We start from the raw sequence: 10,716 nt of genomic DNA, 5'->3' as shown, positions 1-10,716 counted from the left end.
GTGTTTTCACGCAATGGCAGGGAAATAGCGTTGCAAAAAGTCAGGGACTTGGTACAGAAAATTAGGAATGCGCACTTAAAATGAACTCTCTGCTTCCTTTTCTTCTGCTATAATAAACTCCTGGGTAACAATAAGCAATAAATAAAGGCGTAAAGTAGCCTCATAGTACTGTTTCTGGAATGACATAAAGCTTACAAAAAGTCAGTACAAAGTGCTGGCTCACAAAGAACACTGCTGCAGTAAAGGCAGTTTTATTAATGTTTACAAAGTTATTTAGTACTCACTAGAGTCTGATCTCACACCTCAGAATAAATCTGAACCATTCCGCTTCAATAGCAACCCTCTTGTGGCACCTTGCCTCACTCCCTCAGCGTGGTGACTGGCCAGCGAACCAGCTACAGCAATTTGTTAATTCAGGAGATGGGGCTTAGAATTCCCTTGTTACTACATTTTACATTCCCAAACGATGATCAGGTTTAAAAAAAAAAAAAAAAAAATTATTCTTGTACCTTTACTACAAGCTGGTATTTCAAATGTCAAACTCATTCAGTTTAAGATGAATTACAGATTTTTATCACCTATCTTCATTAGTTTTGAGAAAGACGAGTTAAGTTGCTTTGACAATAAAACCTGCCATGCTTTAAACGCACTCTATACACAGCATTATCTGGATGCTAAGTAGAATGCCTTGTTGTAATTAACAGTGAGAAAATCAGAAAAGGCTCAAAGATGCTATCTTCTTGCTTTTAAAAACAAATTGTGTTTTGCAGGATAAATTCCTGCTTGTTTCCTAAACCCACTGTTGGTACAAATCTGTTTCCTGTGGGTGTGCCACTTCTCTTGCCTCTTCAAATAAAAACTTCGTTTTTGTTTAAGAGACTACAACTTAACTTATTTCCGCATACAAAGAAGCATCCCTCTTTCAATCTGGTTAAAAGCAGGCAGTTTGGTCAGGAACCCCTGGAAGTCTGTGTTAGAAAATGCTGCTGATGTGAAAAACAAGACCACTGGGGCCCGCGAACAGAATTGAATCCCCCTGTAACCACAGAGCATTTTGCATGCCACACCGACTGCAGGAAGCCTCAGCAGACTTTAATGTAACTGCTGTGCCCCAGAGAAGTGTTTGTATTGAAGCTTGCATCAGAAAAAGAATTCCATTTGGAAACATGCTCTGGAGTAACGCTGGTGCAGCATGTCACTTTTGATAAAAATTAAACCGGACACCCTACCTCCTGTGAGCCATGTTGCGGAGGGCCAGGAACAGTTCTTGTTTTAGTAACTTTTACAGCCTTTCCACCTGCTGCTGCTGCTGCTTTAGATCACCCTGGTGAGGTTGCTCGAGGCTGTCATCTTGGTGCTGCTGTTTCTGCTCCTGCTTTTTCTTCTCAGCCAGTGCTTTTGCCCTGGTGGTTATTGGCCTGGGTTTAGCATCAGGCCTCTCTTCATCCTGCTGGTGCTTTTTACAATGTTTTTCAAAGGTGAAAATTTTGGCATATGTCCGATTGCAAAGCAAACAGTGGTATGGCCGCTCCCCACTGTGCGTTCTCATGTGAAGCTGGAGGTAAGAGGACCTGGAAAATGCTCGGCTGCAGACCGAGCAGCAGTGAGGCTCACGTGCCTCGTGGGTCTTCAGGTGTTGCTTGAGAGTGGATGCCTGCTTGAAGGCCTTCCCACAGGTGGAGCACTTGAAGTTCCTCTCACCCGACTCAAGAAGCTGGTGTGACATGAGGTGGGCAGAGGAGCGGAAGTTCTTCCCACACTTGTCGCACTTGTAGGGCCGTTCCCCAGTGTGCAGGCGGACATGGAGGATCAGCCCAGCCTTCTGTGTGAAGGCCTTCTCGCACTGCAGACACTTGAAAGGCCTCTCGCCTGTGTGCACACGGCGGTGTGTGGTGAGGTGCGAGGCACGCCCAAAGAGCTTGCCGCAGTCCTCACATTTGAAGGGCCTCTCACCGGTGTGGATAGCCTTGTGGCGTGCCAGGTGAGAGGACTGGAGAAAGAGCTTCCCACAAACGGGGCACTGGTACTTCCGCTCGCCCGTGTGGGAGAGGAGGTGGAGGGCAAGGTGCGATGAGGAGATGAAGGCCTTGCCACAGAGCAGGCAGGCGTGGGGCCGCTCCCCTGTATGGGTGCGCTTGTGGAGGACCAGACCCGAGGAGAGGGCGAAGGCCTTAGCACAGACGGGGCAGCGGTAGGGCTTCTCCCCGGTGTGGACCCGGCGGTGCTTAGCCAGGGCGCCAGCCTGCGCGAAGGCCTTCCCGCACTGCTCGCACCCGTAGGGCCTCTCCGCCTCGGTGGCAAGCGCCAAGCCCCGCCCGCCCCCCACTCGGCAGCTCGGCGGCCTTACTGGCACCATGGCGGCGACCCGCACGCCCCGCCCCGGAAGCAACGCCACAGGCCGTGGCCCGCGCGCATGCACCGCCGGCGCGCAGTGGTGACGTCAGGAAAAGAGGTGCGGGCCTGCGGAGGGGAGGGGAAGCTTCCGGCCGCCATCTTCTCGCTTGAGGTGGGCAGCCTGGTCAGTGCCGCACGTGTTACATACAGCCTGACAGCCGTCCGGCGCCACTGCCCCAACGGGGGGCTTACAGCAGCTCTGGGCACCGCCCGATGCGAGCCAGCTCCGTGTACTGGCGGGCACAGCTGGCTTCCCTCCCTCCTGTCTCCCCCGAGCACTGACCCAGCAGGGCTAAAGCTCAAGGCTCACCCTTAGCTTTGCTGGGTGAAATAAACAGCACCATGCTGAGGGGAGGGATGTTAATCCCCCCCAGCTGTACTCCTCAAGCCTAAGTAAGCCAGACCCCAGAGAGCATATCAATTTGGGTACTAAAAACATGAAATTCAGGAACATCCAGGCTTTTGAGGATGTGCAATTGCTTTAATTGTAAAGCAATTATAATGAAATTTTGTGCAAAAAGCTCTTTAGGCATTAAACTGTGCACAGGTGAAAACTACTGTACATAAGCTAGTTTTTGATCTAACAGCATATTTCAACATTCAGCAAGTCAGATTTTCAAGAGCTGCTTTGAAATGTTTAATGTGCTTTTTGTTTTAGATTTACTTTACAAGGCAACTTGTTTCACTGTTATCTCAATACAAAAATCTTACAATGCTTCATTTGCTAAAAAACTACAACATTAAAACTGGGGTTAGGTTGTTCTTTCCTTTTGCTAGCTGTTCTGTTACAAGGAGTATCCCATAGTCCACTGCTAGAGGTTGCTGTACTTAATAAGTTACAGAAGTTCTGTACATAATTACAGTCATAGTAGAGTATGCAGCTGTATAATACACCACAGTAAAACACCATGAGGGCAAAACCTACTATATATGAAAGCTTTTTGTTGAAGATTTTATAGTTTATTTGACCAAGAGTCGATATCCTCACATCAGGAGACTGACATCCATCTTTCTTAGGCACTGATCCAGGCAGAATTGCCTTGCAGAAAAACCTGGCTCTTTTGCCAAACTCATGCCTTATCAAAAAAAATTTATGTAGCTCAAAGTCTTTAACAAGTCTACAAAAATAATTATTTGCTAGCCTCGTGCTTACCTTCAAATACATAAGTATTTCAATAATTTCACATTCTCTTTCTGTATTAGGTTCACTGCAGTATTAGATCAGGCAGAAACTTCAAAACCTGAGTCAAGTGTGAGTCAACCAACTGGATATTTCAGCTTGAACAAAAAAGTCTGTCTAAATACAAGTCTTAAAAAAAAATGTTTGTACCACAGCAGATCAAGCTAACACTGAGTATCTTTTCTGTGGCGGGGGCGGGGGGCGGGGGGGGATATCACTATCATAAGTTTTAGCACAGGATATTCAGGGAAAATGTTGTAAGACCATGCTTTGTAAACTTTTCTACCAATCAGAGACTATTGGCTTTGGAATGAATTTTCAAATAGTTGGTGTTATGCAGGGCAGTAATTAACAGCTAATGCTATGAAAACAAGCAACTTTAACATCAAGTTACAACAGCAAGAGCAGTGAATGCTCCTGCATCAAGTAGTTAAAATGGGATATTAATTTATATTTTATTATAAAGTTTACAGCATTACATAGTCCAGCATGGCACGGTAAGTAACCTTGTTACAGCTGCAGTATTTGTTTTTGCTTGGTACAAAAAAGCTGAACAGCAGCACAATTGTTACATTGAATCCGGGATTGGAATGAATTTGTTTCTTCTGAATAGGGATGAGTCAGTGTTTTAAAATAAAAAGGCTGCATTTTTAAATCTCAAATATGTGCAAAATTCCTTTCAGTACAGTAGAGAATATGGTAGAGATGTGTGCAATCTTGAACGTTACGTCCCAACCCAGATACCGCCAATATATTGCAAACAATCACATGGAGGGTGAACTCCAAATGGTTACTCACGACTTTCAGTATTATTTTCAAGAGTCCTCCTCACAGCTGGTGTTCTCTCCCCACCCCACATTATGTCCTTTGATGCAGTGCATCAAGTACTGACATTCATAATTGTTGTAAAAAACCCCATTGGTCCATGATAGTTCTAATAAGATTCCTTCAGGAATTCCAGTAAACTCTCCATCCTAAGACAGCTGTAACTGTTACAATAGATTTATGAAAGCAAATGCAATCTGAGAGATGAAGGTCTGTGAAGATTAGTATCTCCATTTTCCTAAGGTCTTCAATAGCTTTTAAAAACCCAGAAAATGGATTCCGATGTTATTATTCAGAAGTCCCTTGATTTTGGTGCTTTAGCCTTGATGTGATTTTCTGTTTTCACATGTTGTAGGCAACATAAATAGGATCCAACTGGTCAGCTAAAAATCCATCTCTCAAGTGCATTCGTTGTTTCTCACCACGGGAATTGATAGGAATAACACCGGGGTCCACAATGACTACAACACCTACTATGAGATAATGCTCTTCCAGAACCACATTTGTTACCAGCGCGACCAGGTCCAACGCTTCTTGTTCTGAGCCTTCTAATTCCACAACCACCACCAGCAAGTTGGTCCATGTAAACACAGCGCTGTCAGCATGATACAAATAGTAATGATGAGAAAAAAATACACGTCAAAGGAAGCTAGTTATCAAAGAGGGACTCACTGAAAATAAATTTTGTAAGTACTTGAACAGTATCATAAAATGAGAACAAGTGATATAATAGTAATGTGTAAGTATTTGTAAATCTAGAGGTATTAACGCTGTAACTTCTTGGGATATTCTCTGCCACTTGTTTTTTAATTGTCCATGTACAAAATATAAGTAGGTCTTTTTCTCTTATATGTACACAATCATGTATTTAAGAATCCTTTGCACTCATGTATTGAAATGGGAACCATTAAGATTTCACATTCAGTGTGTGCATTCTTGATATCAATGTACTTGTGTAAATCTTCAGAGATTATTAAAGGAAAGACAAAAACTTCCAAAGATTACAAGTAAACACTACCACTTTGAGACTGAAAAGGACCTACAGCCTAATGGCATACATCATCCATTAGGACCAAATGAGAATAGTATGTTAGAAGATACCATTCAAGAAATTCTTGAGATGTGTTTACCACATCCGAGTGTGTACACTGACACAGCCAAGGAAGTCAACACCACAAGTTGCAAGTGCTCTGCTGCCCCGTTCATGCCTGCCTTCCCTGTCTTTCAGACTATGAAGATGAAACTCTGATAAAAAGGTGGGCTTTTTTTTTTTTTTTTTTTTTTAGTGGCTGAGGACTGAGCAAGCTCTCAGTCTAGCATGCTATTCCACAAAGCTTGACTCCTGCTGTGGTAGAAGAAATAAAAGGTTGCAGAAAAGTGATACTGAGGCTCTTACCATTCTGCAATGCTCTTATGGGCTCTTATTACAGATGTCTCTATATCAATGGGATGGTACCTCATTCCTCTGAGCTCCAGTGTTTCATCCAAAGAGCCTACCACATATAAGGCATCATGCCTCTCTGCAATATAGCACAGACATTTAAAACATCATCAGATCTACAGAACAAACACATGGTCATTTGTACGTGCTTATTCCTGACGTTCTAAGATGTTCCTGGTGCTTCCTAGGAGAAGGAATCTATAATACAAATCAAGCTCTACCATTTAGAGAGAAGAGAATTAAGAGATCATTTAGCACCTCTGCCTATTGACTCCAAGCAAATGAAACCAGACTAAAAAGAATTTCTGGGTCATCCAATTCTGCTCCTTCTCTCGCATAATGTAATCTCAGTTCATAAACCCAATCAAAACCCATTGTTAAAAGCATCTTTTTGTCCCACTATTCTTACCGGAGAACTTGTCTCCTCTGATCGATAGGAACACTTCTCCAATTTCCAAATTTAACTTTTTTTTTAAAACCAGCTTATACCCACTTATCCTTGTGCCAGCAATATTCTTCTCAGCTTCTTAAGTTCCCCACAGTTAATGCAGCAAGAACAACTCTATCCCCTTCTCAGCGTTAGCTTTGCTAGGTTAAATAAGCAAAGCTCTCCTAGACCCTTTTCGAGGGACATGCTTTCCACATTGCCAGGTTCATCCTGTAACTCTGTTTAGTTCAACTTTGCTTTTTTTTTTTCCCACTCATTTTATAATTCTGCTCAATCGTGTAACTTGAGACAAAAAGCATGCTGGGAAGCTGCACTGTATTTCACACATGCTTGCTACATTAATTCACCATACCATAGCCTCTCAAATGCTGATGAACTAAAGGACAACTGACATTGTTCCACAGTGATAATAATCTCTCTGATACATGATTTTTCAGAAAGCTACAAGGCACAAAAACTTGCTATAGTAATCTGGTGCCTTGCCACCTGCAACTTCTCTTTCTTTGTGAATGTCTGCTCACAGATTCCAATTTCTGTCAACTACAAGCTTACTCAAGAACAGGAAACCATTTCACTTTGAACAGTGACAGGAGGACAATTCTGTCAAAGCATCCAGTGCAGAACCTTGAACTAAGCAGCAGCACAAAGTGCCAGGTAACTGGTAGTTACCTGCCAGGTCAGGTAACTACTCTAGAAAATCAGAGAGGAAGAAAGCAAGGAAAGCTTAGACCACCTTGGTTGAGTGTTCTTTTATCATGCTCTACCAGCTCTGGAGGGGAAGATGACATGCAGTAAAAGCTTCTTCAGGGAGCTGGATGTGTTACATCAGCTCCCACCAATAGCCTGAGACCACATTCCTTCAGGAACAGAAACTCCAGAGGGGCTGGCCAAGACAGAACTGCTCAGTGTTTGCTAAGTAGGCTGAATGGGTGGAAAGGCCTGGTGCCAAGAAGGGACCCTTCTGTGTAATGGTGGTAGCTTGTGGGCTAAGGAAACCACACATCTCTGATGAAGACTGTTCCTTCTTTCTTTTGCTCTCTGATGGCACTCTGACTGTGAAAGAGGGAAGCCTGCACGACGCTGCTCTGGAGGAGATGGAATTGAGTGGGCTGCAGGGATTTCTCCAGCTGGAGCAATAGCATCCACCTTTCTTGTTCTCAAGAGCCCCAGGAAGACTGAATAGCACACCAGCACAGTAGACTGGAGGATGACCCTCTTTTAGCGACTAGATCCAACAGAGTTACATCACAGACCATTTCTGAACCTTGGACTGGTATCCACTACAACAGATGGGGTAGCTCCTCAACAGAAGTCTGCACGTTCAACAAATTGCTTTCCTCACTCACTCTTCTTCCTTCACGTCATGGAGGACTAAAAGTAGGATGGACATGGATGGTGTCCCCCAAACCCACACTTATCTTCCAGAAGTGGGAACATGGCTTTTTTATCTTGTACTGTGACTGATTACAGGAAATGTAAAAGGTGTCTGTGAACCCCCTACAGTTCATTATCCAGTGACAGCAGTGACAGAACACTTAGAGTATCCATGTAGATACCACCATTCATTTAAGTCCAATCACACAGAATTAGCAATATACATTTGCTAATAAGTTATACACATTCAAACACCTTTTCTCAGGATGCTTAGAGATTACTTTTTTTTTTAAAGTGTGTGACAATCAAGAGTTATACCTACTCCATATTCTGTCTCAACAGAAAAAGGAACAGTTTTTCTTCCATCTGCTTATATTTCTCAAATTTAGACATCTTGGCTTAGATGAAAAAATGAGATTAACAATTTATTTTCTATACTGGAAAAATTATGGAGAAGTTACTCCTCTAGACCTTTAACTTCTGAAAGACTGGGAAATCACTAGTATTGTGCATGTCCTAAAAGTGCTGAATGACAACATTATTCATATTATCTAGATAAGCACTGAAATGCTGCATCCTGTCTGTAAGGAAAGAGGTTCAGAGGAAAAATGAGTAGAAAGGCTCTAGTAATTCTAACAAATGTACTCTTATTATTTTGTGTAAATGGAAATAAAGGAAGATGAACATGATTTCTAAATCTGTCAAATGGGCATTATGAATTTCTCATTTTGCACGATTACCCAGTATCATTATAATCAATGAATATGTACAGAGTAACAATTCCTGTTACATTCAGCACTTTTCTCTGATGGAAGTCAGGATGAACTTGCAGGACAGCTTACTCTTTGCTAGCTCAACTACCCCAAGGAGTTCCAAACACATGCTTCTGTAAGTACATTTGTTTTGTCTCACCTCCACTAGCATCAGTAAGTTCTGTTCTGCGCAGAAAGCCAAGGTATCCAGTCCGAGCCCATACGGTCTGAGTGTCTCCAAAACTCAAGCGAGCAGTAAAGTGATCAGCATGCAGTGCTTCTTCTCCATACACTGTGTAGTAACCAGTAGCATTGTGTGGACTACTCACCCATATCTAGGGGATATAAAAAAATAGGGGAGGCGAGGGAATCATTCCCATGTAAACATCGGTTATTTTGCCAGACCCAGGCAGCATCATTTATTGATTGAAAAGATCTATTCTATTTTTGCTCCTAAAATGCCAGGAGTAGTTTCATTAAAATAATTCAGTAACTTCTGCCTCACTGAAAATGATCAGGAAAAAGGAGTAAAAAGGAGTTTTAAATACATGTAATCAGGGATGATAAAGAGGAAAAATCAACTAGGTATTTGGCTTACTGGAAAGAAACACATGTTAACCTGCAATCTTCTATTAGTTGGGCATCTTAGTATACACAAATCCACATGTATATAAAACAAAGATTAAAACCAACAGTAAATTACCTCATTACTACTGTCCACTTATTGGAGTACATAAGATGTTCACTGCCTCTTACAGTAAATTACCTCATTACTACAGATAACTGATGGGAATACATAAGATATTCACTGCCTCTTCTAGCTGCCAATCAGACAGACTAGTCAACTGATATCACCTGTTACTGGCATGCACTAGTTTGGCAGAGGAGGGAAGAAACCATGCAGACATACATACAAGTATGTAAACTGTTCCAGCAGAGTTTGTTCACTTGCCACATTATGTGGCCATGCCACTAAGAGACAGGCGTTGATCTAACATTGTTTATCAGCAGTGATTTAATATATAGATAAATCAAGTACAACAGCATCGAAGTTTTACCTCTCCTAAATGTGAGTCTCCCAGAGGTCCCTTGGTTTCCGTGTGTGCTATGATGACCTTTACGCCTGGAAGAATCTTGGAGAAGAAGCAAATGTTTAACATAGAAGTTAAGAGAACTTGAATACATCAAAAGAAAAATTAATAATGCAGAGCCACAGAAGTCAACAGTCTGTGCAATTCTTCCCCTCCTACTCCTCTCTGCACCACAGATACCGGCCATCTCTTCCAACCAAGTCATTTAATCATTTAAACTCTAAGCAGCTATTTTGCAGCTTCAGAGTTCAAGTTTGTTTCACACCTGAAAAATGCCTTCCACATGAAGGCCTCCAATTTTTTCAATTGTAGCAACATATCCTATTGCTTCACTTCATGCACATGGCTTCATTTTAAGTATCTGTTCATTTTATGCTCTCTCTAGTGCCTCTCCTAGATACACTGTGATTAGTGAAGCTTGTTCCACAGATTCTGTACTGAGATCCAGCTGAAGCAGCTCCCCACCCAGGCAAGGATCATGAGGGGGAAGGACTGCTCTCAATCTCTCACCTTCCCAGACTCCATAAGCGGCAGACTGTGTGGAGAACCTCTCTCTACCAAACGCACCCTGAGAAAATAAGAGAATGCATTTGTACAAGGATTTATGAACTTAAATAGAAGTTAAATAGATGTATTCCAGTATATCCAGTATTACCCTATCCTTAGCTGCACTGACCAAACTGTTATGATGCTAGCCAATTATGCTCAGTTATTTACAATGCAGTAAGACAGTTAAGAGTTTCTAGCTGTCTTCAAGACTTCCATATTAGCATTCCCACAGACCATGTTTAAGAATCAGAAACTCAGCTCTCTGGAGAGATGAGTAACTTTTTCCAACAGAGCTTTAAGGTTGGAGTTCCACCAGCATTTTAAATTCACCTTCTTTGTTGGACTCTCCTGGACCTCTGCTTGCCACAATGAACCATGGCAGAGCATCAGTAGGAATTACAAGAAGTGCAGAGCAAGCAACCTAAATGGAATCAAGTGACACTACGCACCCCATTAGCAGCATAACTTACAAAGGTAGCACATTTGCAGAAGGAACAAAAATTTAGTGTAATAGGAGAGGTGTACAAGAGAAAAGGTTCTTATACATGTTATAGTACACTATCACTACACCTATAGGCTAGAACTGACTAACACAGTGGCAGCTTTGAGGCTATGGCTGAACCTGTTTTTAACAGGCATATATACCACGCAAGTCACAGTGA

General features: G+C 42.4%; 2 protein-coding genes across 2 annotated transcripts in view; both read right to left on the bottom strand.

The window, feature by feature from the left end:
• Positions 1-1,282: 1,282 nt before the first annotated feature.
• LOC104030283 (uncharacterized) lies at positions 1,283-2,356 on the bottom strand. The gene has a single exon (XM_009481942.2). It carries the CDS (start codon positions 2,354-2,356, stop codon positions 1,283-1,285), a length of 1,074 nt encoding a protein of 357 aa, XP_009480217.2.
• Positions 2,357-4,741: 2,385 nt separating this feature from the next.
• The window catches only part of DIP2A (disco interacting protein 2 homolog A), a 146,562-nt gene continuing 140,587 nt past the window's right edge, over positions 4,742-10,716 (bottom strand). The window contains exons 34-38 of the mRNA XM_075711195.1: positions 10,016-10,073; positions 9,473-9,547; positions 8,575-8,749; positions 5,796-5,919; positions 4,742-4,994 (exon numbers count right to left, since the gene is read on the bottom strand). Of these exons, the coding sequence (XP_075567310.1) occupies positions 4,742-4,994; positions 5,796-5,919; positions 8,575-8,749; positions 9,473-9,547; positions 10,016-10,073 (685 nt within the window). The remainder of the gene's footprint in view (positions 4,995-5,795; positions 5,920-8,574; positions 8,750-9,472; positions 9,548-10,015; positions 10,074-10,716) is intronic.

This window comes from Pelecanus crispus, chromosome 5 (assembly GCF_030463565.1).
Source record: "Pelecanus crispus isolate bPelCri1 chromosome 5, bPelCri1.pri, whole genome shotgun sequence".
Taxonomy (NCBI): domain Eukaryota; kingdom Metazoa; phylum Chordata; class Aves; order Pelecaniformes; family Pelecanidae; genus Pelecanus; species Pelecanus crispus.
Note: the sequence above shows the minus strand (reverse complement) of the source record. Positions and strands in the feature narration are given on the sequence as shown.

Coding starts and splice junctions, on each gene's coding strand:
- LOC104030283 (XM_009481942.2), bottom strand. CDS start 2,356: ATGGTGCCAGTAAGGCCGCCGAGCTGCCGAGTGGGGGGCGGGCGGGGC.